Genomic DNA, 26,615 nt, shown 5'->3' with positions numbered 1-26,615 from the left:
TTTTTTCTATAAAGGCAGTGTACAAAACAAAACATTTTGTTAACCTACGTAATTTAATTTTCCCCAAAATTGACTAATAATAGGGGAAATCATGGTTTATAGGAACACTTATACCATGTTTTATACTTAAACCTTAAGTAAAAGTATGAAATGTTGGGAAGCTTAAGTGAATTTGAGAAAGAAGCAGAGAATATGGGTTTTTCAGTGTTAGTCCTGAAAATTCTCTTTTTACTATGTAATAATTTCATTTCATATTTAAATTCCTGTGTATGTCTTGTTATGGGATTGATTGGTTGCAGACCAAGTCTCCTTTTCTAACACAAAACCTTATTTTCTTCCCATTTCCTAATATTTGACTAAATGCAGAACATATGAAGCAATAGGGACATTGAATTGGTAGTGATGCAAGCTCCTCCCAAGGTGCCAAAGAGGCTATTGAGAATTTGACTTGGCATATAACACATTTCAGAGGTCTCTACATATAAACAGAGACACCCTCTAAGGTAGCCATAGGTCACATAAATAATACTAAAAATAGATTTTTCTGCCCGGATCTAAGAGTATAAGGCAAAATATTACTTGCCCTCTTGATTGCAATTCTAGACTGAAGATGAACGTATCAGGCTGTTGTTGCCTTTATTTCATTTAGGAAACATTGTGACAAACATTGCTAATCATCTTGTGGTCATTGCAAAAAGGTAATTTTTGAAGGGTAAAATATTATCAGATATCTTCTGAATTGCTAGAAAGTCAAAATAAATGAGATAAGCCACAGAGATAGTACAACCCAAAGTTAGGTTTGTAAATGTATTGCTAATAGGACATTTTTCCTCAGTTGACCTTAAAAAGTATCTCTCAAGAACAGTTAAGGATATGAGAGTTTTATTCTCAGAGAAACATAATTAGACTATTAATTATTGTTGAATTCCAAGGCAGCTCCCTATATGTCAGTGTTTCAGGAAGCTGCCTGGGTCCTCAGTTCTTGTAGCGCTCTTGTTCAAAAAATAACCATACACCCCAAGTTAATATAAGCATGGAAAAAAAACTTACTGAGGAAGAGAAAGGTAAGCTTACAAAGTAAAAAAGTTTACAAAGTCTCGGCACCCGTAGCTCAGTGGTTAGGAAGCCAGCCACATACACCGAGGCTGGTGGGTTTGAACCTGGCCTGGGCCTGCTAAACAACAATGACAACTGCAACAAAAAAATAGCTGGGCAATGTGGTGGGCGCCTGTAGTCCCAGCTACTCAGGAGGCTGAGGCAAGAGAATCACTTAAGCCCAAGAGTTAGAGATTGCTGTGAGCTGTGACGCCATGGCACTCTACAGGATGACATAGTGAGACTCTTGTCTCAAAAAAAAAAAAAAAGAAAAGAAAAGTTTACAAAGTAGAGTATGTTTGCCATGGACAGTGAATGGGCTTCCATTGCCAGGGCAAATAGGCAAAAAGGCAAGGCTTATTGCTGGTGGTTCTGTTTTATACCACCTGGGTCGGGCCTACCTAGTGGTTCAGAGGTCACCTTGGAACCAAAGTCTTACTGTGCCTGGGGACCTCCCATGAGCCTCTCTGAGAGCCCATGGGGTTGGCTGGACCACAATGTAGATTCAAGAAAGTGACATGATAATCTGTCCTAAAGCTGTTCTATTTCACCTACCTGTTATTAGGGTAGAGAGTCTTCTACATCCTTTTCCAGTTGGCACACTCAGTTCTTACTGGTAGATTGGTAGAGAGATATCTCCTCCCCAGGAGTGAGCAATCAATTGGGTCAAAATTAAGGTGGATGGCACTGAGATAGGGGCCTGGGCTGCCAATCCCCATCCTTCTTTCCTGGGAGAGCCATCCTAACCAACTACTTAACAATATAAGTTCAAACAAAATTATAAGATCTTTTGGGCAGTGCCTGTGGCTCAGTGAGTAGGGCACTGGCCTCACATACTGAGGATGGCACATTCAAACCCGGCCCCAGCCAAACTGCAACAAAAAAATATCCAGGCATTGTGGCAGGAAACTTTAATCCCAGCTACTCGAGAGGCTGAGGTAAGAGAGTCGCCTAAACCCAAGAGCTGGAGGTTGCTGTGAGCTGTGACACCACGGCACTCTACCCAGGGCAACAAACTAAGACTCTGTCTCTAAAGAAAAAAAAAAAATTATAATATTTTAACCTCAAATACTTTCTAATTACTAATTCAGTTCCCCAGAACTTTCTTTCAAAATAGGAATATCCTAGAAATAGACATATTCCTACCTAATTAAAAGGCATAGCCCTCTCTGTAATTTAATTTAATATTTGGTTTATCAGATAATCTCTTCAGAGTTTGAGTAGCTTGAATGAATCTCTGGTTATTTGATAAGATGACCAAATGTTTTTGAACCCACAAAGCTGAGATCTATATCCTAAATTCACCAAAATGCAGACACCCATGAATAGCAAACTGCTCTGTTAACTTTGCACTGCCATAGGTAAAAGTCAAAATCAAATATGAAATATTAAAAACAAGGTAGGAGAAAAGGCTATAATTTTTCAGTTTTGTGTTTTGAAGAAATGGAGTAATTTGGAGCATTTGAAGAAAAGGTAAGCCTGACTGATAATGAATTTACAATTTCAATACTTTGCGAATGGCAAATGATTCATTTGTTAAGAAGTTATAAACTTCTGTAAGTAAACTAATTTATTTCATGTATTAACAAAAAAGAGGAGGGATCAAAACCCTTTGTAGTGGTAAAAACAAAACAAAACATAATTTTAAAACTTATGGCACTCGGTGGCGCCTGTGGCTCAAGGAGTAGGGCGCCAGTCCCATATGCCAGAGGTGGTGGGTTCAAACCCAGCCCCGGCCAAAAACCACAAAAAAAAAAAAAAAAAAACTTATGGCACTCTTTTAATCCAGTCTAAACTCTGGCAATATGAAAAATCAGAGTAGATCATCTCCCCCAAGGAACAATGGGGCAGACACAGCACAAGATCCTATGCACAAACAAATAGCTGAGATGTCAGAAATCGAATTCAGAATCTGGATAGCAAATAAGATCGAATTAGAATTCCAAGCAGTAACCCAAAAGATGTCTCAAGAATTCAATGAATTCAAAGACCAAATGACCAAAGATTTTGACACATTGAGACAAGAAGTTGCAGCCCTCAAAGATCTGAGAAACACAGTAAAATCCCTCAGTAACAGAATGGAGCAAGCAGAAGAAAGGATTTCTGACAATGAAGGCAAAGCTTTTGAACTCTCCCAAACTCTCAGAGAGGAGGAGAAAGGGAGGGCAAAAACAGATCACTCTCTCAGAGAGCTCTGGGATAATTCGAAGAAAACCAATATTCATCTTCTAGGGATCGCAGAAAGCGATGAAGTGGCTTCACAAGGCACAGAGTCTCTTCTCCATGAGATTATGAAAGAGAACTTTCCAGAAATGCCAAGAGATTCTGAAATTCAGATAGCTGACAGTTTCAGAATTCCAGCATGACTCAACCTGAATAAGACATCCCCCTGACACATCATAATCAATTTCACTAAAGTTAATATGAAGGCGAAAATTCTGAAAGCAGCTAGATGAAAGAAAACAATTACCCACAAGGGGAAGAATACTAGAATAACTGCAGATCTCTCTGCTCAAACCTTTCAAGCTAGAAGAGGATGGTCATCGACTTTTAATCTCCTAAAACAAAATAACTTTCAACCCAGAATCCTGTACCCAGCTAAACTGAGTTTCATTTATGATGGAGAAATCAAATACTTTAATGAAATTCACATGTTGAAGAAATTTGCCACAACTAAACCAGCTCCCCAGGATATTCTCAGACCTATCTTCCATAAAGACCAGCATAATCCTCCACCACAAAAGTAAACCCACCCAGAAAATTTTGATCTAGTTCCAACTTTCACAGTCGCAAAAGGATTAAAAATGTCCACCGGACTCTCAAAAGGCTTATGAATATTCTCAATTAAATGTGAATGGTTTAAATTGTCCTCTAAAGAGGCACAGGTTGGCTGACTGGATACAAAAACTCAAGCCAGATATCTGCTGCATACAAGAATCTCATCTTACATTAAAAGACAAAAATAGACTCAAGGTGAAGGGATGGTCATCTATACTCCAGGCAAATGGAAAGCAGAAAAAGGCAGGCGTTGCAATCCTATTCACAGATGCAATAGGCTTTAAACCAACCAAAATAAGGAAGGATAAGGATGGACACTTCATATTTGTTAAAGGTAATACTCAATATGATGAGATTTCAATTATTATTATTTATGCACCCATAAGGATGGACACTTCATATTTGTTAAAGGTAATAATATGATGAGATTTCAATTATTAATATTTATGCACCCAACCAGAACGCACCTCAATTTATAAGAGAAACTCTTAACAGACATGAGCAACTTGATTTCCTCCAGTTCCATAGTAGTTGGAGATTTTAACACCCCTTTAGCAGTGCTGGATAGATCCTCCAAAAAGAAGCTAAACAAAGAAATCTTAGATTTAAACTTAACCATTCAACATCTGGACTTAACAGACATCTACAGGACATTTCATCCCAACAAAACTGAATACACATTCTTCTCATCAGCCCACGGAACATACTCCAAAATCAACCACATCCTAGGCCACAAATCTAACCTCAGCAAATTTAAAAAAATAGAAATTATTCCTTGCATCTTCTCAGACCATCATGGAATAAAAGTTGAACTCAATAGCAACAGGAATCTGCATTCTCATACAAGAACATGGAAGCTAAATAACCTTATGCTGAAGGATAGATGGGTTGTAGACGAGATTAAGAAGGAAATCACCAATTTTTTGGAACTAAACAACAAGAAAGACACAAATTATCAGAACCTCTGGGATACTACAAAGGCAGTCCTAACAGGGAAATTTATAGAACTGCAAGCCTTCCTCAAGAAAACGGAAAGAGAGGAAGTTAATAACTTAATGGGACATCTCAAGCACCTGGAGCAGAAAGAACATTCCAACCCCAAACCCAGCAGAAGAAAAGAAATAACTAAAATCAGAGCAGAATTAAATGAAATTGAAAACAAAAAAATTATACAACAGATCAATAAATCAAAAAGTTCGTTTATTGAAAAGATCAATAAAATAGATAAACCTTTGGCCAACCTAAACAGAAAAAAAAGAATAAAATCTCTAATTTCATCAATCAGAAACGGTAAAGATAAAATAACAACAGACCCCTCTGAAATTCAAAAAATCCTTAACGAATATTACAAGAAACTCGACTCTCAGAAATATGAAAATCGGAAAGAAATAGACCAATACTTGGAACCTATCGCCACCTACCAAGACTTAGCCAGAATGAAATGGAAATGTTGAACAGGCCTATATCAAGTTCTGAAATAGCATCAACTATACAAAATCTCCCTAAAAAGAAAAGCCCAGGACCAGATGGCTTTACGTCAGAATTCTACCAAACCTTTAAAGAAGAACTAGTATGTATATTACTAAACCTCTTCCAAAATATAGAAAAAGAAGGAATACTACCCAACACATTCTACAAAGCAAACATCACCTTGATCCCCAAACCAGGGAAAGACCCAACAAGAAAAGAAAATTATAGACCAATATCACTAATGAATATTGATGCTAAAATACTCAATAACATCCTAACAAACAGAATCCAACAACACATCAAAAAAATTATACACCATGACCAAGTGCATTTTATCCCAGGGTCTCAAGGCTGGTTCGATATACGTAAATCTGTAAATGTAATTCAACACATAAACAAACTAAAAAATAAAGACCATATGATTCTCTCAATTGACGCAGAAAAAGCAACCCACAGCCAATATTGTATAGAATGGAGTTATATTGAAATCATTTCCACTTAGATCAGGAACCAGGCAAGGTTGCTCATTGTCTCCATTGCTCTTTAACATTGTAATGGATGTTTTAGCCATTGCAATTAGGGAAGAAAAGGCGATCAAGGGTATCCACATAGGGTCAGAAGAGATCAAACTTTCACTCTTTGCAGATGACATGATCGTATATCTGGAAAACACTAGGGATTCTACTACAAAACTTTTAGAAGTGATCAAGGAATACAGCAATGTCTCAGGCTACAAAATTAACACCCATAAATCTGTAGCCTTTATATATACCAACAATAGCCAAGCCAAAATAAAAGTAAATGACTCTATACCTTTCATAGTAGTGCCAAAGAAGATGAAATATTCAGGAGTTTATCTAACAAACGATGTGAAAGATCTCTACAAAGAGAACTATGAAATTTTAAGAAAAGAAATAGCTGAAGATGTTAACAGATGGGAAAATACCATACCATACTCATGGCTGGGAAGAATCAACATAGTTAAAATGTCTATACTACCCAAAGCAATATATAATTTTAATGCAATTCCTATCAAAGCTCCATTGTCATATTTTAAAGATTTTGAAAAAATAATACTTCGTTATATAGGGAATCAGAAAAAACCTCGAATAGCCAAAACATTACTCAGAAATAAAAACAAAGCAGGAGGAATCACGCTACCAGACCTGAGACTGTACTACAAATCGATAGTGATCAAAACAGCATGGTACTGGCACAAAAACAGAGAATTAGATGTCTGGAACAGAATAGAATACCAAGAGATGAATCCAGCTACTTACCGTTATTTGATCTTTGACAAGCCAATTAGAACCATTCAGCGGGGAAAAGATTCCCTATTTAACAAATGGTGCTGGGTGAACTGGCTGGCAATCTCTAAAAGACTGGAACTGGATCCACACCATTCACGATTAACTGAGATAGACTCTCAGTGGATAAAAGATTTAAACTTAAGACATGAAACTATAAAAATACTTGAAGAAAGTGCAGGGAAAACACTTGAAGGAATCAGCCTAGGTGAATATTTTGTGTGGAGGACTCCCCAGGCAATTGAAGCAGTATCAAAAATACATTACTGGGACCTGATCAAACTAAAAAGCTTCTGCACAGCCAAGAACATAGTAAGTAAAGCAAGCACACAGCCCTCAGAATGGGAGAAAATATTTGCAGGTTATACCTCTGGTAAAGGTTTAATAACCAGAATCCAGCTCTTCCCCTAAGTGGCCTGAGGTGATCTGTGAAAATGGTTCGCTATTCACTTGACCCAGAAAACCCCACAAAGTCATGCAAGTCAAGAGGCTCAAATCTTCATGTTCACTTTAAGAACTCACGTGAAACTGCCCAGGCCATCAAGGGTATGCATATACGAAAAGCCACCAAGTATCTGAAGGATGTCACCCTAAAGAAACAATGTGTACCATTCCGACATTATAATGGTGGAGTTGGTAGGTGTGCTCAGGCCAAACAATGGGGCTGGACACAGGGTCGGTGGCCCAAAAAGAGTGCTGAATTTTTGCTGCATATGCTTAAAAATGCAGAGAGTAATGCTGAACTTAAGGGTTTAGATGTAGATTCTCTGGTCATTGAGCATATCCAAGTGAACAAAGCACCCAAGATGCGTCGCCGAACTTACAGAGCTCAAGGTCTCATTAATCCATACATGAGCTCCCCCTGCCACATTGAGATGATCCTTACTGAAAAGGAACAGATTGTTCCCAAACCAGAAGAAGAGGTAGCACAGAAGAAAAAGATATCCCAGAAGAAACTGAAGAAACAAAAACTTATGGCACGGGAATAGATGCAACATAAAATAAATGCAAATAACAGTAAAAAAAAAAAACAAACCAGAATCCACAGAGAACTCAAATGTATTAGCAAGAAAAGAACAAGTGATCCCATCTAAGCATGGGCAAAGGACTTGAAGAGAAATTTTTCTAAAGAAGACAGACGCACAATCTACAGACATATGAAAAAAAGCTCATCATCCTTAATCATCAGAGAAATGCAAATCAAAACTACTTTGAGATATCACCTAACTCCAGTAAGAGTAGCCCACATAACAAAATCCCAAAACCAGAGATGTTGGCGTGGATGAAGAGAAAAGGGCACACTTCTACACTGCTGGTGGGAATGCCTACTAATACGTTCCTTTTGGAAGGCTGTTTGGAGAATACTTAGAGATCTAAAAATAGACTTGCCCTTCGATCCTATAATTCCTTTACTAGGTATATACCCAGAAGACCAAAAATCACAATATAACAAAGACATCTGTACCAGAATGTTTATTGCAGCCCAATTCATAATTGCTAAGTCATGGAAGAAGCCCAAGTGCCCATCAACCCACAAATGGACTAGCAAATTGTGGTACATGTATACCATGGAATATTATGCAACTGTAAAGAAAGATGGAGACTTTACCTCTTTCACGTTTACATGGATGGAGCTGGAACATATTCTTCTTAGCAAAGTATCTCAAGAATGGAAGAAAAATTATCCAATGTACTCAGCCCTACTATGAAGCTCATTTGTAGCTTTCATATGAAGGCTATAACCCAACTATAGCACAAGAATATGGGGAAAGGGAGAAGGGAGGGGGGTGGTTAGGGTGAAGCGAGGATAATTGGTGGGGCCATACCTACAGTGCATCTTAGAATGGGTGTAGGTGAAACCTACTAAATGCAGAATACAAATGTCTACATACAATAGCTAAGAAAATGCCATGAAATCTATGTTGAACAGTTTGATGAGAATATTTCAGATTGTATATGAAACCAGCACATTGTACCCCTTGATTGCACAAACGTATACAGCTATGATTTAAGAATTAAATAAATAAATAAAAAACACAGTAAGCAGTACATGAATAATATGCTATAAATTGTATAACTGCAATTATTTTGTAATCAAAGCATGGGTGATAAATGTGAAAAGTCAAATTTTTTGACTAGGAAATGTGTATTGTTTCTATAATGAGATAGGAAGTTTACCCTATAACTTTCCTAATTATTTTCCTTGTAGGGACTAGATAAAAAAATATAAAACAATTGTCTATACTAGTAGACAATTTTTTTTACAATATAAAAGCCATTAATACTGACTTAGTAAAATTTCAAATAATCATGTGGTAATATTTTATTAAGTATGCTAATTTTTATAGAATTTCCTTCTGGATATTAAGTCACTAGTTAAGTAAAATTGGTCTCATTTTTAAAATAAAAAAGTAATAGTTCTACATTTCACATATTAGCCAATGACAAAAAAAATTAACTACATTAATATATATGTTTGTTCGTTATTCATTCTTAAAGATGTTAGGCACAAATGACCATGAATATCATGTAATTTATTTAGGTGACAGAAGTAAGCAAATTAGCATTAAAATCATTTATCGTGTAATAAAGGTATTGTACTGTGTTTAAGTTAAATATACCAAACTCAAGTTCTTATAATAAAAAATACATAAAAAATAAAAATAGTCAAGCATGTCGCCGGCGCCCGCAGTCCCAGCTACTTGAGAGGCTGAGGCAATAGAATCACTTGAGCCCAAGTGTTTGAGGTTGCTGTGAGCTATGACATCATGGCACTCTACCGAGGGCAACAAAGTGAGACTGTCTTTAAAAAAAAAAGTAAATTTCATACTGAACTAATTCAGTGAATAGAACATTGAACTGATAATCTCAGCACTTTGGGGGGCGGGGGGAGATTAGGAGAGGAAAGATAGAATTTAGATTGAAATACGAACTGGTGGCATTAAATACCTAGCCTCTGGTAACCAGCTCTGGTTCCCATTAACTATGAGATTTTCAATACCATTTCAATGTATCTGAACTCCAGTTTGCTCTTATGTCAAGTGAAGGAACTTGTTATTTACTTAAAGTTTCTTCTAATGCCAAAAATCGATGATTTCTTGTAAACTTTATCTAGTCCCAAAATACATTTTTTAAAATTTGCCTTTAAAATATGCCTTTAAAGGTTTAAATTGACCTTGGAAGGAAGAAGATTTTGAATTAGTTGTCTTACTTTGCTCATTATCAGAAAATATAAGGGATTTCTAAGGATTATGAAGCATTTTTTGACAAATCAACTTTCCCTTCTGGACTCATGAGGTAGGAAATTGATGACAATTTAATCAGAATAAAATAAACTATCTGATGATCTTAAGAACTAAATATAATCCAGTAGTTACTTACATAAGTCAGGACATCAAGAGACCTGGGACTTGGATATCAACTTTCTGTGGCCATGTATAGTAGCATTTACTGGGCCTCTATCCCAGCTGCCGTGTTAGGTGGTCAAAATGAAAAGATAAAGAAGATGTAATACTAGGCCTCAAAGAGATCACTATCAGGTGAGGGAGAGTAGAGGGGCACAGTAAAAAAATGAGCCTGGGAAGGTAGGCAGGAAGCAAATTGTATCTATGAAGGAGTTGAAACTCTTATCTATTGAAGTCAGAAACCAGGAGGGGAGTGACATGATCTCATTTCTGTTTTAGAAAAAAATAGCTTCAGTGGTACTTTGGAAGATGAATTAGAGGAATTTGGAGCAGGGAAACTAATTAGGAGAGTATGGTGATCCAGGCAGGATGGAGGGCCTGAACAAAAACATTCATACTGGGAAGCTAGATGATATTTCAAGGAATGAATAACAAGGAGGCAGAATCAAAAGGAGAGTTGGATGTGGTTGGTTAGTGTCAGGGGAGTTTATAGCATTTACATTTTCTTATTTTCTACCTAGTTATGTTCTTTTGCCAGTGGTAGAACTGCCCATAATTAAATATTTCAGAGATGGAGAAGAGCTCCATTTTATGGACTTGTTAACAACATATTGTACAATGTGGTTTTGAAATGTAGTCATTTCAAATCTAAAAAGCTATCAAAATAATCAGAAGCTGTTTACAATCCCTAAATGACTAAATTCCTGACATGCTTAAGGCCTAGCATCTAACATTTCCACCCAGATGGTGGGGAGAGAGAGAAAAAACATAACTAAAAAAAAAGGTTTAGGAGATTTTAATTAACACAAATGACTGCGGCTACTCTTTAAATCTGTCCAAAGCAAATGGAGTGAAACCCTTCTAATCCTTCAGTGCTTCATCTGGCAATGACCTCAGACAAAAGAGCCTCTGTCCTGCCTCATCAAACTGACTTCCTTTAGATCCTTGTTGTTCTGTGCAGACCTTTGATCCCAGAATTTTCTAAGACAAAAAAAAAAAAGAAAGAAAAAAAATAGGGAAAAAAGACAATTAAAACATTGAGTGTCATGGAACTGACTTTGTAAATCCCCTAAGAATATTATTTTAGAATGTGCATTAACCAATGCATCTCTCAGATCTGTACCCACTATCTACTCAAGCCCTTAAAATAATTTTTTAAGACAAAGTTGTTCTCACCACATTGGGCTTGTTTCTGCTGGTAGTTGGTCTGTCCTTAGTTATAGTGCTCACAGTACCTAATGGGAAACATTAGGAAAATGAGAGCTGCTTTTTAGAAGGAAAAAAATGAATTTTGAGTTGCAAGACTATCACTTATTACAGTATCATATACTTGTATCATTGAAGGACTGACTCTGCTATTAGCATTGATGTGAATTTTCTGATTGCTTCAGAAAATATTAATAACCTCATCAAACAATATTTTTAAAGTTAAAGCAGTGAATCTTTTTTCTGTTGAGAGCTCATGTCCCACAGCGGAGGGATCCTTTGCGAATTACATACAAGTACATGAAGAAATGGAATATAAATTATGTGCATATATACCTACCCTCAGGTAACTTAAGTATATATTTCACAAAAATGGTTCATTGTAGAAAGCTAAGAACAAACAAAAGTCAAGGGTGGAGATGGGAAAAGATAAAGAGAGGGCAGATAGAATGGTAGGCACAGGCTGAGGGGGGGAAAGGAGGCAAGAAAAAGGGAAAGAGGGAAAATTGTAGGGGTCTAAATAAGACCTATAGTGAGTCTATCCTAAGTTAGAATTGCCAGACTAAAACTCCCAGTTAAATATGAATAAACACTAAATAATTTTGAAAAATATTGCATGAGACATATAAGAATTATTTGATGTTTATCTGAAATTCAAATGAACACAAATAAAAAGAGTATCCCTTTATTTGCTAAATATGATGGCCCTATCCTAGGCAACCTACTGCGTTCCTGAGTATGTGACGCCGACGAGTTATGTACAAAGAAAATCATAGCCTCATCTACCTGTGAACAGCTGGTCTCAAAGATCAACCATTAGAGAAATTTCTTGCTAACCCCCCCTAAGCAAGCACATGCACCTACAACTACAGTCCTTCTGATTCCACACCTAATAATAAATTATAGGTTTATCTTACAGGTAACAGAACCTGGAGACAAGACAAAACCAGGCATTCTTCCATCTGCCCAGGGACATCTACATAATTGATGCTTCTATCACTCTCTTATTATATATAAAATGTAGATTTTTTTTTCCGGTCATCCTAGGTAGAGTGCTGTGGCATCATAGCTCATAGCAATCTCAAACTCAAACCTCAATCCTCTTGCCTCAGCCTCCTGAGTAGCTGGGACTACAAGAATGTGCCACTATGCCCAGCTAGTTTTTCTATTTTTAGTAGAGATGGGGGTCTCACTGGTGCACCCACCTCAGCCTCCCAGAGTGCTAGGATTACATGTATGAGCCACCACCCCTGACTACAATGTAGATTTCTTGAGCTTCACAAGAATATAGCCACTACCTCCTCACCACCCTCCCAACCCCCCACTTTTTCCTTCTCTCTTTATGCCTTTTAAATGCTGAAGATTCCAACCTTCCCTTGGGAGAAAATAGCTATAGTTTCTCAATGGTTCGTGTTTTTCCTGAGTTTGTTCTTAAAATCTTGGCTTACTAAACCTCCATAGAGTAATATTTTTGCCTCATTTATATGAGATGAAAAAAATAATCCTAATGCTAATAAGTATACAGTTTACTTTTTCCCCAATCTTCAAAATGTATATTCTGAGAAGAAAAGAATATTCTCCCTCTGAACTTCTGTGTGGTTTTTATGGGAAGTGAAAGAATGACTTAGTTTAGAAACTATAACCTATTAATACCATAAACCTAACTTTGAATACAAAAGATTTTGGTTGCCTCAAAAAGCCTGAACTTGAAAGCAATACAGTATTACTTATCAAGGACCCAGATTTGAGTTAACTGTGGTTTCTGACTCTTCCCTTGCAGCATTTTAGCTTAATACTGTTTTCCTTTCAATAGCACCTGCTGAGGTGTATTTCAGCCATAGAAAAATAATACTGAAGAAAAGTAGAGGTTAAATAAAGCCAGAAGGAATGAATGACTCTCTATCAGAATAGAGGGAGTTATAGAATAAAGTCTCAAGAGTATTCATTTCCCACCTCACTGGGCTTTTCATCTGAATTTATAAGTATGGCATAACATTCATATCCAACCTTCAGGTTCGTAAAGAGCTCAAGTAAATGCTAAGAGCTGAGGGAAAGAAGGAGAAAAAAGCCAGGCTGTCAGAATCAAATGCCTTATCACAAGTTATAGTATTGCTGAAGATAAACCTCTTCTTGAAACACCAGCAGGTATGATAGGAAATTTAGCAGAATTCAGAGATTGCTCCCTGCCTATGCTCTCTCTCTAAGACAGGTGACTGCCAAAGTCCACAACCTGCTTTCTGGACTCTATGAAAGCTTAGCAAGGGCTGCCATACACCCTGAGTCAAATTATAATTTTACATCGGTGAGGCAGTAAATTCCTTCAAATGTCACCTGTTTCCAGAAAGACCAAAAGGAAAGGCTTCACCCCAGGTATAAATAACAGACTAGGTGATGCAGTATGCTGAAGAGATAAAACTGACTATGGTAATGCTACATCCTGGTCCCCCCCAAGGGAATTCACAAGTAGGGATTGATTAAAGTGTAACAAAGTCAGTAATATTAACACAGGTTGGTGTTTTGCCAACCAAATAGATGACACCACTGCAACCCAGCCAACCAACACACAGGACAGCGAGAGGAGGGATTCTTGGCCAAGAGAGTGGAGTAAAGTCTTCCTCTGAAAATGCCTAGAACAGAAGGACCTGTACTGTAATTTACTGGGAGTTGTGTCCAAAATTACATTCCACCATTTCTGTAAGACAAGGTTGTAAAATTCAAATATTTTGAAACCAGAGGAAAAGGAACACTATCCAGGAACACTATTAAGTATTCAAATTTCAAGCCCAACCCATCGTTTATTTAAGTGCCCCAACTACCTGATCTGTGGTAGAAAGAAACAATATTAGACTAGGATTGTGGAGAAAGTGGTCAATGACCGTTTTGGGGAATAGGGGAAACTATAGTTCAGGGAGTAGAATAATAAATAGGTAAGCTTTGTGCAGAACACTGAGTTTAAATTAATATGGCCTAATGCAGACTGCCAATAACACAGACACTTGGTGCTACAGAGCATGTCATAGGTGCCTGTGGCTCAAGGAGTAGGGTACCGGCCCCATGTTCCAGAACTGGTGGGTTCAAACGTGGCCTGGGCCAAAAACTGCAAAAAAAAAAAAAAATACATAAAAATAAATAAATTCTAAAAAGAGTAGTTTTTTTAATTTAATATAAATGTACAAATGTAGTCATTTTTGCCCTGAGGGTAATAAAAGGTCAATCTCTTCTCACAGCATCTCACCTTTCCTGAATTAACTGCTATCTGTGGACTTGAAGCCTGGGTGTGGTTGGTGCCACCTACTGGGCTAAATGCAGAATTACAAATCTCCTGAACAAATTAACCTTAGAGAATATGATTCTTCATAGGGAGGATTATATACCTTAAACAGGTGATAAATTTGGATCAATCATAGCCCTTAGAGTTGGAAGAGGCATGAAAAATCACATACTTTAACACTTTAACTTTATAGCATAGTATAGGAAATAAGCTTAGAATGTGGAACCAGAAGACTTTGTTGAGCTCATTTCTTGTTCTATGTATTCCAGTGATCCTGAGAGTTACAAAAAGTGATGTTTTCAACACACTGTATAATATATTCTTTTAGTTAAAGGAAAAAACTGAAATTAAATGATTTTACCAGGTAATATAACTTGGAGCCTCAGGTAAGGCCTGTTAACTCATGTAGTTGAGTCTAAATCCAGTGCTTTTCCCATTAAATAACAATTTTCCAAAATGGTGAGACGATTTTACATGGCAATTGGGATAAATTTAGGAGGTATTGGAACATAGAATTAAATACAATAAATCATAGTGAGAAAACTATTCCCTTTTCAATTTTTCAAACTTGATGGGAGAAAGTTTCAAGAAGAAAGTTTCAGTTTGATGATCATTTTCTTTAAAATTCTCTGTCTTAATAATCTTATTTCTTGAAAAAGATAAAACAGGACTCAGACTTCAGCATCTTGCTAGAACATTAAAATTTTCATTTTTTACATGCTAGGTTTACCTTCTATTATGGAAAACTATATTGATTTTTTTTCATTGAAAATAGTAACAAAAATTTTGTTTTTGATGAATGCAGTTAAGAAATTAAAGAAGTCAATCTAAACAGCAAATACCAAATAAACAGTACTTCACGTGACACATAAAGTTGGAAAACACTGCATTCTACTAAACTACTTCCCTGCTTACTATTAGTAATCATCTCTTTGCATAATTACTTCTAAAATTCCTCTGTGAAGAGAACTAATATTTCTTTTGTTTTGTTTTCAATAATCAGATACTAGAGTTTATAAATAGGTCAACACAACCTAAATCTAGCACTCAGATTCAAATCCACTTTCACTCAGACAAACTCAAAGATTTTTTATGTGTGTTAGAGAATGAAACTGGCCTATAATCAGTACTCAATGAATGCAGAATCAATAAAACACAGGACTAATGGATCAGTCATGCCTGTGGCTACATTACTTTGTGGTAACTGAGTAGTACAGTAGCTTGTCACTTAATTCACCAGGAATATAAGAGGGGAGAAGAGAAAAGGTGTTTGAATCATTCCAGTTCAAAATTCATTCAATGTTCTGCAAGCAAAGAAAATGAACCCTTCACTATTTACAAATTTAGTTTCAATTTTAATCCAGAGCTAAAAGGCTTTTGACTCCTTACCCTACAGATCTCTTGAGATAATCTTCAGCTAATTATGAATGAAGTAGAACAGGCCTCTATCTGTTCTCCTCATAACCCTTCTTTCTTCTTTTTAAATTGTATCTTAATGATTTTATACCACTTCTGGTTGCATTCCAAATTCTTTCCAGCCTTCTGCTGTCCAATTCTTATCAAAATATAAGTTGAAAGAAAAATATGTGTAGAACACTACTTGAAAGATAGGTAGTCCATCTAGTCTTCTAGATTTCCTAAAATTTGCCTATGGATCAAGCCAGAACAACAGAATGCTATGTACCTGGACCAAATCATCTTGAGTCGATCCATCACTTTTTAAAATTTCAGATTTATAAGTTGTTATCTCATTGCACCGAAGAATAGATGAGACAGAACCTAGGGAATTTAGATTCTGAATTCATTTTATAAATACTGTTGAGGACAGTGACATTATCCCACATACAGTGTCCTATCCCCATTATATAGACCTGGAGGAAAAATTTATCTAAGGTCTCAGTACCAGGAAAAAGTTTTTCTCCTGAGCAATTGGTTTGTTATAATTAATACTTCATGAATACCACAAATCTATGTTTCTTTTTACTGGGAAATTCAGAAACAAATTTGCAGGCTACCTCTACCAACTATATATTACTTCCATTATTCATTCCTATATATTTACCTGCCTTCGACTTACTGTCCTTTTCCTTTGATTTACTTATATATTTAACCTTAGGTGTTGTGTGTGATATCTATAAGCTGTTCAAGCCCTTTAAGGAGTAAGACTAGGAGATTAGAGACATTAGATAGAACGTTGTTTTCCCTTGGCCATGATTTCTCATTGTACATCCATTTTTAGAAATACAGAGTTCAATTCATAGGTACTTGAATATTTAAAAAAATTCTCTCCTTCCCAGAGCCCTTCCTTTATTCTATATTTTTATAGACTATATGATTTCTGCTAACAATGCCATAAATTTTTTGAGGAAATCACTGACATTCCCAGAGGAACAACTTGGGTTGGTAAAATTCACAGCCATGTCAGATGTCTGTCTCCTTTCCTTCTGCTCTGGAATAGCAAAGTCTATTCCAACAAAGTGCTTGAGCTCAAACAATTCTTATTCCTAGGAAAGGAGAAGAGATGGGAATGAAACTAATATTTTCCTGCATACCAAGAATGTATTAATTACATATGCTATTATATATTACTTAGCTTTACAAAGGAAATCTTAATTTCCTGCAGAGAAACTCTTTAACTTGGTACAAGAGCTACTAAGTAATAATGATGATAGTGAAAAAAAAATATTATACCACTAAAATTTAATTTACTGTGTGCTAGGGATCGTGTCGCTCACTTACATCTCCAGTGTAAAACAAACAAAATAAAACAAACCTCAAACTGTGTAGCTGGGATAGTCTACCTACCTGGGAATGCACAAGGATTTGAAAGTTCTTGCTTTGGCTCAAAATTCTGTAGGTACAGTGATAATTTCAGGTCATTGGCCTTATGGTAGTTCTTCAAAGCTTCAATTCTCAGTTCAATCACTTTGCCATGAAAGTTGTTCTAAAAAGAGGACATTTTTGAAAACTACACATATAGTATTGGCTTCTCTGAAACTATTGTTACCTGAGTAAACTTTACCCAGAAGTTAAAAAATAATAGAGTTTAAAATGGGTAGAAAGCATTTGTGATTTTTCCCCTCATTTCAAATAAACAAAATCAAGAACATAGGAATAAATACTATTTATTCCAAGTTACTCAAGGTGCAGATAGGTCCCTTTTAACAATTTCCACAAAACACACTTCTTTTAGCAAGCCAATTGGTAATCCAGGATGAGGAGACTGGACTTAACAGCATGGAGCTTAAAACCTTATTGTAGAAATGAAATAGTATTTCATATCCAGCCTTAGAAGATCCTAATACCTGAAAGATCTTGGTTTGTTCCTGACACTTGATCCATTCCATTGTCCTCTGTTCCTTTTCCTGGTGAAAGAAAAGAGCATTGGGTTACGAAGTAAATTGAGATCAGATATCAGTTTTCTCAATATGCTGCAAGAACCTAATAACAAAATCATGGTATCATAGATTCATTATTAAATTGGTTGCAACTGCACAATCTTCTTAATTAGCCTCACCTATGCAGTCTATCCTGTAAAACAGTGATTTTCAACTGATGTGCCATGAAAATTTTTAAAGATTGTCAATTAAATTATTTTTGAAAGAAGGTCAAAGCGCAGTAAGTCTGTTCTTTTTTGTACTTTTTTTTTTATGAACATAATGTAAGTGTGCCACTGAAGTTTAACTATAGGTTCAAGTGTGCCATGAGATTTTTAAAAGGTTGAAAAACACCACTCTAAAAGCTAAAATCTAAATGAATGGGATTATTTTCTGTGAATGAGTTAGTTATGGGAAGTTGAGATACATACAAGCTTAGTACCTCTAAGTATACATAAATTTTAAAGACAAATCAACAAGTGCTCTGACATCACATAGCTATTGCAGAGTTGTCACTGTTGGTATGGCATCTTTCACTTTCCCCTAACATGACTTCCCAGAAACTTGGGTGGTGCTCTAACTCAAATATAGTATCCCAAGGGGACCAGATCTCCTATCAAAAATTTCATTGGTTCAGGAGCATACCATAACTTAGGTAGATTACTGCATATTAAAGACTTCTAATTTATCATCCCTAAGAGCCACTACCGTTCAGAATGGTCGTACTACCTTCCTTCCTCATCTCCTTCACTTTCTCTGCAAATGATGTCTCCAGTTCATTCTTGGTCTTCCTAGGTGATGAGGGGGATTTGGGAGCCTGGGATGAAAGAAGAAAGCTAAAGGAATAGGAGGTCATAGGATGGAAGTGCAATGTCTTAGCAGCCCATAAATCTCATGTTCCCTAAAAACCCAGATCCTACCTATGTTCCTGCCCAAATGAGCCCTGATTGTCAACAGTCTACAGCTGTGTGGCACCAACAATCTTATAATTCTAAGTATATGCAGTCCACTTGCCTTTCCATCCTGAAATTCTGCCTTATTTTTTATCTCTGATGCTTTTGGTAGATCGCTGAATTCTTCTGACTTGAATGTCTGTGAAGAGACATATTTGCAAAGCTTTAAATTAGTGGAAATTAATGAGGGAAGTGGAAAATCAATATGAGTTAAGGCTTTTTGTTCCTGCCAGTCAGCAACTTCTCAGGGCCCAACATGAAAAGTGTATTTTCAAAGTGGCTTCACAATGTGTTGAGCCCTTGCTTTCATTCCCTCCCTCGAGTGTACCTTATAATAATAAAAACTGTTAACTGAACTCTTATTATTAATATATTCTAATCAGGCCAATTTTATTTCCATTTTATATATGAGAAAACTGAGACTTAAAGAGGGTAAGTTATTTGGGGGATCATGTAGCTAGGAAAGTACAGAGCTAGCATTTGAACCAGATCTTTCTTTCTGACATTGAAGACTGTATTCTTGACCACAAGACATATTGCTCTTCTTCATTTCTTTCTGAAATATGGATAGGTAAAGTTGATTACAAGCCAAGTATGGACATCCTTATTTCAGAATGTCTTTTAGGAGTTCTGGAGAAGGTGAATTTTTTTTTTTTTTAAGAAGGTCGATTTTAATAGAGGAATTCTGTTGGCACATTTCCTTTGCAAGGACTCAAGAACTCCGGACCTAAAACTTTTGATACCTCACCTTATACAATTGATAGTTAGCTGCCACTGAGAACCTGGAACAGATCTCAATACAAAATGCTTGTATTCTGAATGTATTCTGATTATTCGTGAAAAGGTGAGGTGAAGAAAAGCAGTCAGAGATCATGCCACATACCTGTTATATCAGCAAGACATAATCTGTTCTTCTAGTTGTATAATCTACTTATATATTAAGAAAAGAGCAATGGGTGTCCCAAAGGATCAGTCCACAAGGGAATTTCCCATCCTTCCAACTCTTTTCCCAGTAAAAGACCCTAATATCATTCTCTTAAACATTGTAGTGATTGCTGTAAAATCATACAGACATTAGAATTAGATATTTGTTATTCCTTCATTCATCTAACTTAAATTTATTGATTCTCTACTATGTTCCAAGCATGGTGCTAAGGAGTTAGGGATTCAGACAAAGAAATCAAGATACTGGAGAAGTTTGTATTGGGGACGAAAGTTTGTATTGAGGAGAAAAAAAGTTTATAAAAAATAGTAAAAAAAAATGATAAGTTTATATTATGAAAAGAACTATGGAGGCCATGAACAGAGTTGCATAATTGAAAGTAGGAGGGTGCCTTATTTTAGATAAAGCAAATAAGGTAGGCCTCTGAGAAGGTGACATTTATGCTGAAGAATCAGAATGAGCCAAGCATGAAAAAAATAGCAGGGGATAAGGTAAGAACAAAGTCCTTGAGACAGGAAAGGGCTTGGCATGTTTGAGAAATCACAAGGAGGCCAGTGTGGTGGCTGCATAGAAAGCCAGGGTAGGACATTTATGAGAAGAGAATGGAGAGTGGTTGAAAGCCAGATTATGCCACAAAAGGAGTGGCTGTAAAGGTTTTTTATAAGAAGAGTGACATGCTTTGATTATTTTGAAAATATTACTATGACTGCTGTCCAAAGAATGGATTGGAATGAGGCATGAGTGGAAGCAAAGACATGAAAAAAATGAGGATGATGGAGGCCAGAGAGAAACAGGTTTTTTGCATTATGATCTGTAGGACAATACTTTCAAGAGATCTTTATAGCCATACCTTGTTCCATAGCATCTCCATTTCCTTCCGAAGCATCGTGTTTTTCCTTTCCTATTGGAAGGGGAAGAAACCAAACAGTGTTTCTCTTTCCACTGAAGTGAGGTTGTAAAAAATTCATAAGTAACGATGGAAAAGGCATACAGGGACATAGTAAACCACAGAGAAAGGCAATGAGTTTGCCTAGCCTCAAATCCAGGTGCATGAAAGATGAGTTTGATGATGATGATGGCAAAAAACAAATAAGTTATTATTTCAAATGATAACTTTTTTTTTTTTTTTTTGTGCTTTTTGGCCAGGGCTGGGTGTGAACCTGCCATCTCCGGCATATGGGACCGGTGCCCTACTCCTTGAGCCACAGGTGCCACCCTCAAATGATAACTTTAATTATAATGATTGTGAGATGGTTAGAAATGAGTTCCTAACACTTAAGGTGTTCTCATATGGCAATTTCTCTGGAGCTTCGGCCAATAATTTCTAATTTTTAAGGTCCTTTATATTATTGGTTTTAAAAAATAATCTCATAAGAAAATTTGAGAGCAAACTCTTTTACTTAGATAGGCATTTTCTATTTTTTCTGAAATGTGAATGGTTAATATGCTTGCATTCATTAACCCTTGGATGAAAAGTCTTTAGCTCAGTGTGTAGGGCACCCACCACATACATTGAGGCTGGCAGGTTCGAACCCAGCCCGGACCTGCCAAACAACAATTGCAAAAACAAACAAACAAAAAAAATTGCCAGGCATTGTGGCAGGTGCCTGTAGTCCCAGCTACTTGGGAGGCTGAGGCAAGAGAATCGCTTAAGCCCGAGAGTTTGAGGTTGCTGTGAGCAGTGTTGCCACGGCATTCTACCCAGGGCGAGAACTTGAGATTTTGTCTCAAAAAAAAAAAAAAGTTAAAGAAATATAATTAGTCCTTGTTCTTCCCGACATTCCTTCTGACTCTCTTTAGATCAGCCTGGACTTTATAGAGCAAGGAGATATGAGCGTTGGAGCATCAGAAATGAATACTCTGAATACTGGAAATGAATACTCTGTGTTTCCTTACACACTGACATGAGATGGAATTTATCCCTGTTGAGGAGACCATTTTGGTGTATCCATCAACCTCTTACCAGATTCTGTTTCATCGCCTCTGCTTCCTTAATGAGCTCCATAACTGAGGATTCATCATACCCCTTCCCTGCCATGATCTGCCTCATGATCTGCAGACTAGTAGAAAGGGAGATATAAAACATAAAACACAACACAGCACATACATGCTCCTAAAGAGTAATATTGATAATTCTGCAACCAGTCAGAAAGTACTCTACCGTGGAAGTTGAGAGGGACTAAAGTCTCAGGAGTAGGCCCGGCACAGTGGCTCATGCCTATAATCCTAGCACTCTGGAAGGCTGAAGCTGGTGGATTACTTAAGCTCAGGAGTTGAGAGACCAGCCTGAGCAAGAGCAAGACTCTATCTCCACCAAAAAAATGGAAAAACTAGCTAGGCATTGTGGTGCATGCCTGTAATCCCCAGGACTTAGGAGTCTGAGGCAAGAGGATCTCTTGAGCCCAAGAGCTTGATGCTGCTGTAAGTTATACTGATGCCAAGGCACTCTACCCAGGGTGACAGAGTGAAACTCCTGTCTCAAAAAAAAAAAAAAAAAAAGACAGAGCACAGTCCCTCACACCTATAATCCTAGCACTCTGGAAGGCTGAGGCAGGCAGATTGCTTGAGCACAGGAGTTGGAGACCAGAATAAGCAAGAGCATGACCCTGTTTCTACTAAAAATATAAAAACTATATTATATTATACAGGCTTGTGGCAGGTGCCTGTAGTTCCAGCTACTCTGGAGGCTGAGGCAAGAGAATTGCTTGAGGCCAAGAGTTTGAGGTTGCTGTGAGTTGTGATGATGCCATAGCACTCTCTTAGGGAGACAGAGTGAGAGTCCTCTCTCTTCCCCCTCCCAAAAAAAAAGTCTTAGGAGTTATGGAAGTGCTTCTGGACATCATTGAAGTTCTCTATAACTAGGTTGATTCATTCCTCATTGACCTTTGACTTAATCTATAGGCTCTATAATGAATTATGTGCTCTTTAATGACCAAAATGTAGGTCTCCCCAGATCCCTCAGAAGAATGCTTTGGTGTCTGAATTTCAGAAGAAATGGGGGCTCTACCCCTGAAAAGGAGGAAATTGAAGAACTACTATCTTGTAGGATAAATCCCAGAGTTATATCCTACCCCATCTCTTTCTACCTTCTCCCACCCCCTTTCTTCTATATATATAAAGATATTTGAGCTTGCTAGGGAAACCGTTTGTATCCCCATGATAGCCCCCAGGAAGGCAATGAATTTGCCTAGTCTCAAATCCAGGAGTACAAAAGATGAGTTAGATGATGATGATGGTAAAAACAATACAAAAGTTATTTCAGATAATAACTTTAATAATAATGATTGTGAGATGGTAGAAATGAGTTCCTGACACTTAAAATGTTCTCATTATATGGCAATTTCTCTGGGGCTTGACTGTGAGAGAGGATATTCTTTAAAGGCATTAATTACTTTGCTTGTATTCCTTGTATTTTTTTTTTTTATCATCAATTCTAAGCAGAGAGCCAGCCATTTTTGTTGTCTTTCTCTGAGAGAAATCTGTGTTGCTGGATTGTAAGCAGCTGATGCTTGACCACAGCTTTCTGCCTGACTTTTGTTCTCCCCAAATTTGAGTTCTTTGAGATGATTATAAGGGTATAGAATAAAGGTAGACCCATTGAGATGAAATTTTCTGAGACCAGAAAGGAAACATAGGGACTTAGTAGGCCCTAAGAACAGTGAGTGCTCTAGTAGAGTTAAGACCTCAATAATGCCTAGTACATTTAGAAAGGTTGCCCACTAATTAAGAGAGCTCCTAGGCTCAGAAAGTATTGCCATTTCACTGCTTGGCATAGAAAGAGTAGGGTCATTTATTCTAAAGTGATTCCACAAACATGAATAAGGAAGTTATCAGTGTGACTATGATAGACTGAAGCTATTAAAGGCTCTTAACTCTTTCTTGGGTGGGTACTCCAGGGATGCGGGTTGAGTCATACTCCATTTTACCAAAAGAAAATAAAGGATTTATTGTCACTCTGACTTTGTGGTTACAAATTGCTTACCTACTACAGCTGAATGTTCAAATATTTTAGTAATTAGAAAAAAAAAACAATGTAAATAATTATTGTTATTCTTATGGAGACTAAAGAATACCTCTAAGAGCCTTTCTACCTCTAAGAATCCTAAGTAAGGACTCCTTACCTTTTTTGTTTTTCGTCCATGTTAGACATTAACTTCTGGCATAAGAGGTTGTTCTTATTTTCTAGAGGTTTTAGCATCTCTAGAAGTTCTTGCTTCCTTAGCTTTAAGTCCTCATTCAATTCCTTCAAGTAGTTGTCATCTATTTTAGAGTTTCTGTAGAAAGAGACACCATGTTATCTACCTTACCCTGAATTAATAGAGAGACCCTCTTTTCCCTCCTGGATGGTACATTTAACATCTTTCATCAAAGACTCACTTTATGTTTAAGGTCAAATGAGATCCTGAAGAGTTTGCACCGCTTGTCATCTTGAAGGGAAATGTCTACTCAAAGAATAAAGAGGCCTTCTTGAAAATATGTGCTTTCTTTTCTGATCCAGTTAAGTCATCATTTTTTGTGCTGCTGTTCTTGAAACTCCTGTTGCATTGGACTGATTTTAGCTATAGCTTGAGGTCACAATGGCCCTAAGACCACAAATTCAATAGGTCTTTTAAGTAACTCCAACAACAATTGCAGCTTGTTGACTGAAAATACTCACTACATATGGTTAGTTCTTACTTTAGCTCTAGGCAAATGCCACAACTTTTATTCTGAAGTTTTTAGAGGGGGATACTTCTAAGAAAACGTTTTTAAAATGGAGCCCAAACTGGCAAATACAGGGTATGGATATAAGAGAGGAGTATAGTATAGGTATCATTGTCATTATTCCCAATCTTTAAAACTTGATATTACCCTAATAGCTATATGAAAGAATATTGGACACATAGCAAGAGAACTTAATTTGTGAAATATCCATGTTGTCAGTATGTCCTTGCATATCCAGACTCTTTTCTGGAAGATTGTAACTCTAGGCTTACTTCACTTTGATTCTATTTCTATTTTCTTCTTTATTAGAACCACATTTCTTCTGGATCCTAAGATTTCCTGTCTTCATCTATGTCATTTAGTGAGAAGATGATAACCCCAGGAGTTACACATTTTTTTTTCCATGATCTTTAAACACAGTTTTAGGGCAGCATTTTTAGCGATGCTCTCAAATGTGAGTTGTCATGTCAATTTCAAATATTAACTGAGCAATTCCAGCCATTTTCTAAGGATGCTCTCCAAAGTAACTTAAACCCATTATCTTTTGGGAGACATTAAAGGAAGAGTATTGCAGTGGAAATAACACAAGATCTAGTTTGTCAGACCTTAGTTGGCTTAGTTTCACTGTGAGCAGTGAGCTGCTTGCAAGTTACTAAATTCTCTGAGCCTCTGTTTCCACTTTTGTAAAAATGAGAATGGTAAGGGTGGCACCTACAGCTCAAAGGAGTAGGGCACCGGCCCCATATGCCAGAGGTGGCGAGTTCAAACCCAGCCCTGGCCAAAACTGCAAAAAAAAAATGGTAATATTGACCTGATATGTTTGTTGTAAGCATGAAATGTAATATGCTCAGGGTATGTGTTAACATTTTAGTGAGTTTTTGTTTATTTGGCTTGGGTTTTAGGATTACTTAAAGCCCCAGTGAAGTGGTCAGATGTAAAAAAGCTGATTTATATGAGTCTAATTAAGCTTATGCTTTATTTTCACAGACTTCTTCCAAAGGCCCTGAACTTCATTTTACATTCATAATTTTGTATTCTTTTTTGAAAAGAGACACCTCCTCAAATTATATATTCTCTAGGGCCCCCAAAAGCTTGGATCTGCTTCTAATTAGATAGAATATATAACTCTCCTGAGTAACCTTACTCAGTCAATCTTCTTAGGCACTAATCAAAAGTTACTAATCAAAACTTCTTAGGCAGTGTCTATGAACACTTTTTCTTTTCTTTTTTTTTTTTTTATTTTTGGGATGCGAACACTTTTTCTAATATATATATATGTTACTTATAAGATTTGTATCATAACTAGTGTAATATGATTTTAAATTAAAACAGCCATATAAAGCTAACATTCACATTGATTGCCCTAGGAATTTCCAGGAAAATTTTTGATTGAATGAAGGTAAGCAAACGCCTCACAGTTTAAAAAAGGAACTGAATGGATGAATTATTCATGGGAGCATCTTTGCACATGTAGTCAAGGTAGAGACAATAGCATGGGGAGAAAAAAAGCATTGATCACTAAAGCACTTTAAAGCTCTTTAAATTTCATGTTGTGGCATTTGGTTGGCAGAACTATGATAGAATTTTAAAACATTTAATGGACAGGCAACATCCCAACTCACCTTCCTTTCTGCCTTTGCTTATGAATGATTCGAAGAGGAAGAACACTTGCTATTCTGATGTATACTCTTCTATAGCCAATCAGCACCTTTTATTTCCTAACATTCTGATGGCCATTTGTTAAGTTGCAATATAACTTCCAAGGATAATGTTTGCCTTGTAATAATATATGTAGACTTTAGTGAAGAACTTAAAAACCAAAAAACAGTATTGAAAGATGATCAATTAGTGTATGGTATTATCTCTAGGCACAGGGGGAAAATATAGATGACCATTATAAATGGAAGAAAGGGAAGTTGAATATTATTTTTTCCTGAAGTAGAAAGTTAGGTTATCTGTTGATTTAGGAAGTGCAGTAGGAAACCTTGGAAAGGTGATGTCTTGAAATTTGGAATGGCAAAGGAAGCCAACCTAGCAAGAGTAAAAGGATTGCCAAGTAGTGCAAAGGGTCAAGGTGAATTTGGAAATGCAGATTTTTCATGGCATG

General features: G+C 36.7%; 2 protein-coding genes across 2 annotated transcripts; one reads left to right on the top strand and one right to left on the bottom strand.

The window, feature by feature from the left end:
• Positions 1–7,071: 7,071 nt before the first annotated feature.
• On the top strand, positions 7,072–7,705 carry LOC128593905 (60S ribosomal protein L17-like). The gene has a single exon (XM_053602284.1). The coding sequence runs from the start codon at positions 7,085–7,087 to the stop codon at positions 7,637–7,639; it is 555 nt and encodes a 184-aa protein (XP_053458259.1). The 5' UTR covers positions 7,072–7,084; the 3' UTR covers positions 7,640–7,705.
• A 3,129-nt stretch (positions 7,706–10,834) lies between these two features.
• On the bottom strand, positions 10,835–24,231 carry CCDC196 (coiled-coil domain containing 196). Its single transcript, XM_053602283.1, has 10 exons — positions 24,182–24,231; positions 23,926–24,078; positions 21,768–21,864; positions 20,655–20,705; positions 18,923–19,000; positions 18,644–18,725; positions 17,837–17,898; positions 17,337–17,475; positions 11,231–11,289; positions 10,835–11,035 (listed from the first exon to the last, which is right to left on the bottom strand). The coding sequence occupies exons 1-10, from the start codon at positions 24,229–24,231 to the stop codon at positions 10,916–10,918; spliced, it is 891 nt and encodes a 296-aa protein (XP_053458258.1). The 3' UTR covers positions 10,835–10,915.
• Between the last annotated feature and the right edge of the window lie 2,384 nt (positions 24,232–26,615).

This window comes from Nycticebus coucang, chromosome 9 (genome assembly GCF_027406575.1).
Source record: "Nycticebus coucang isolate mNycCou1 chromosome 9, mNycCou1.pri, whole genome shotgun sequence".
NCBI classification, from domain to species: domain Eukaryota; kingdom Metazoa; phylum Chordata; class Mammalia; order Primates; family Lorisidae; genus Nycticebus; species Nycticebus coucang.
This window is presented reverse-complemented; position numbering and strand designations above follow the sequence as displayed.

Coding starts and splice junctions, on each gene's coding strand:
- LOC128593905 (XM_053602284.1), top strand. CDS start 7,085: ATGGTTCGCTATTCACTTGACCCAGAAAACCCCACAAAGTCATGCAAG.
- CCDC196 (XM_053602283.1), bottom strand. CDS start 24,231: ATGACAAGCGGTGCAAACTCTTCAGGATCTCATTTGACCTTAAACATA. Junction 17,476..17,836: donor AACAAACCAAGATCTTTCAG/GTATTAGGATCT, acceptor TCCTCTTTTTAG/AACAACTTTCATGGCAAAGT. Junction 11,290..17,336: donor AAATCCTTGTGCATTCCCAG/GTAGGTAGACTA, acceptor GTTTCCCATTAG/GTACTGTGAGCACTATAACT.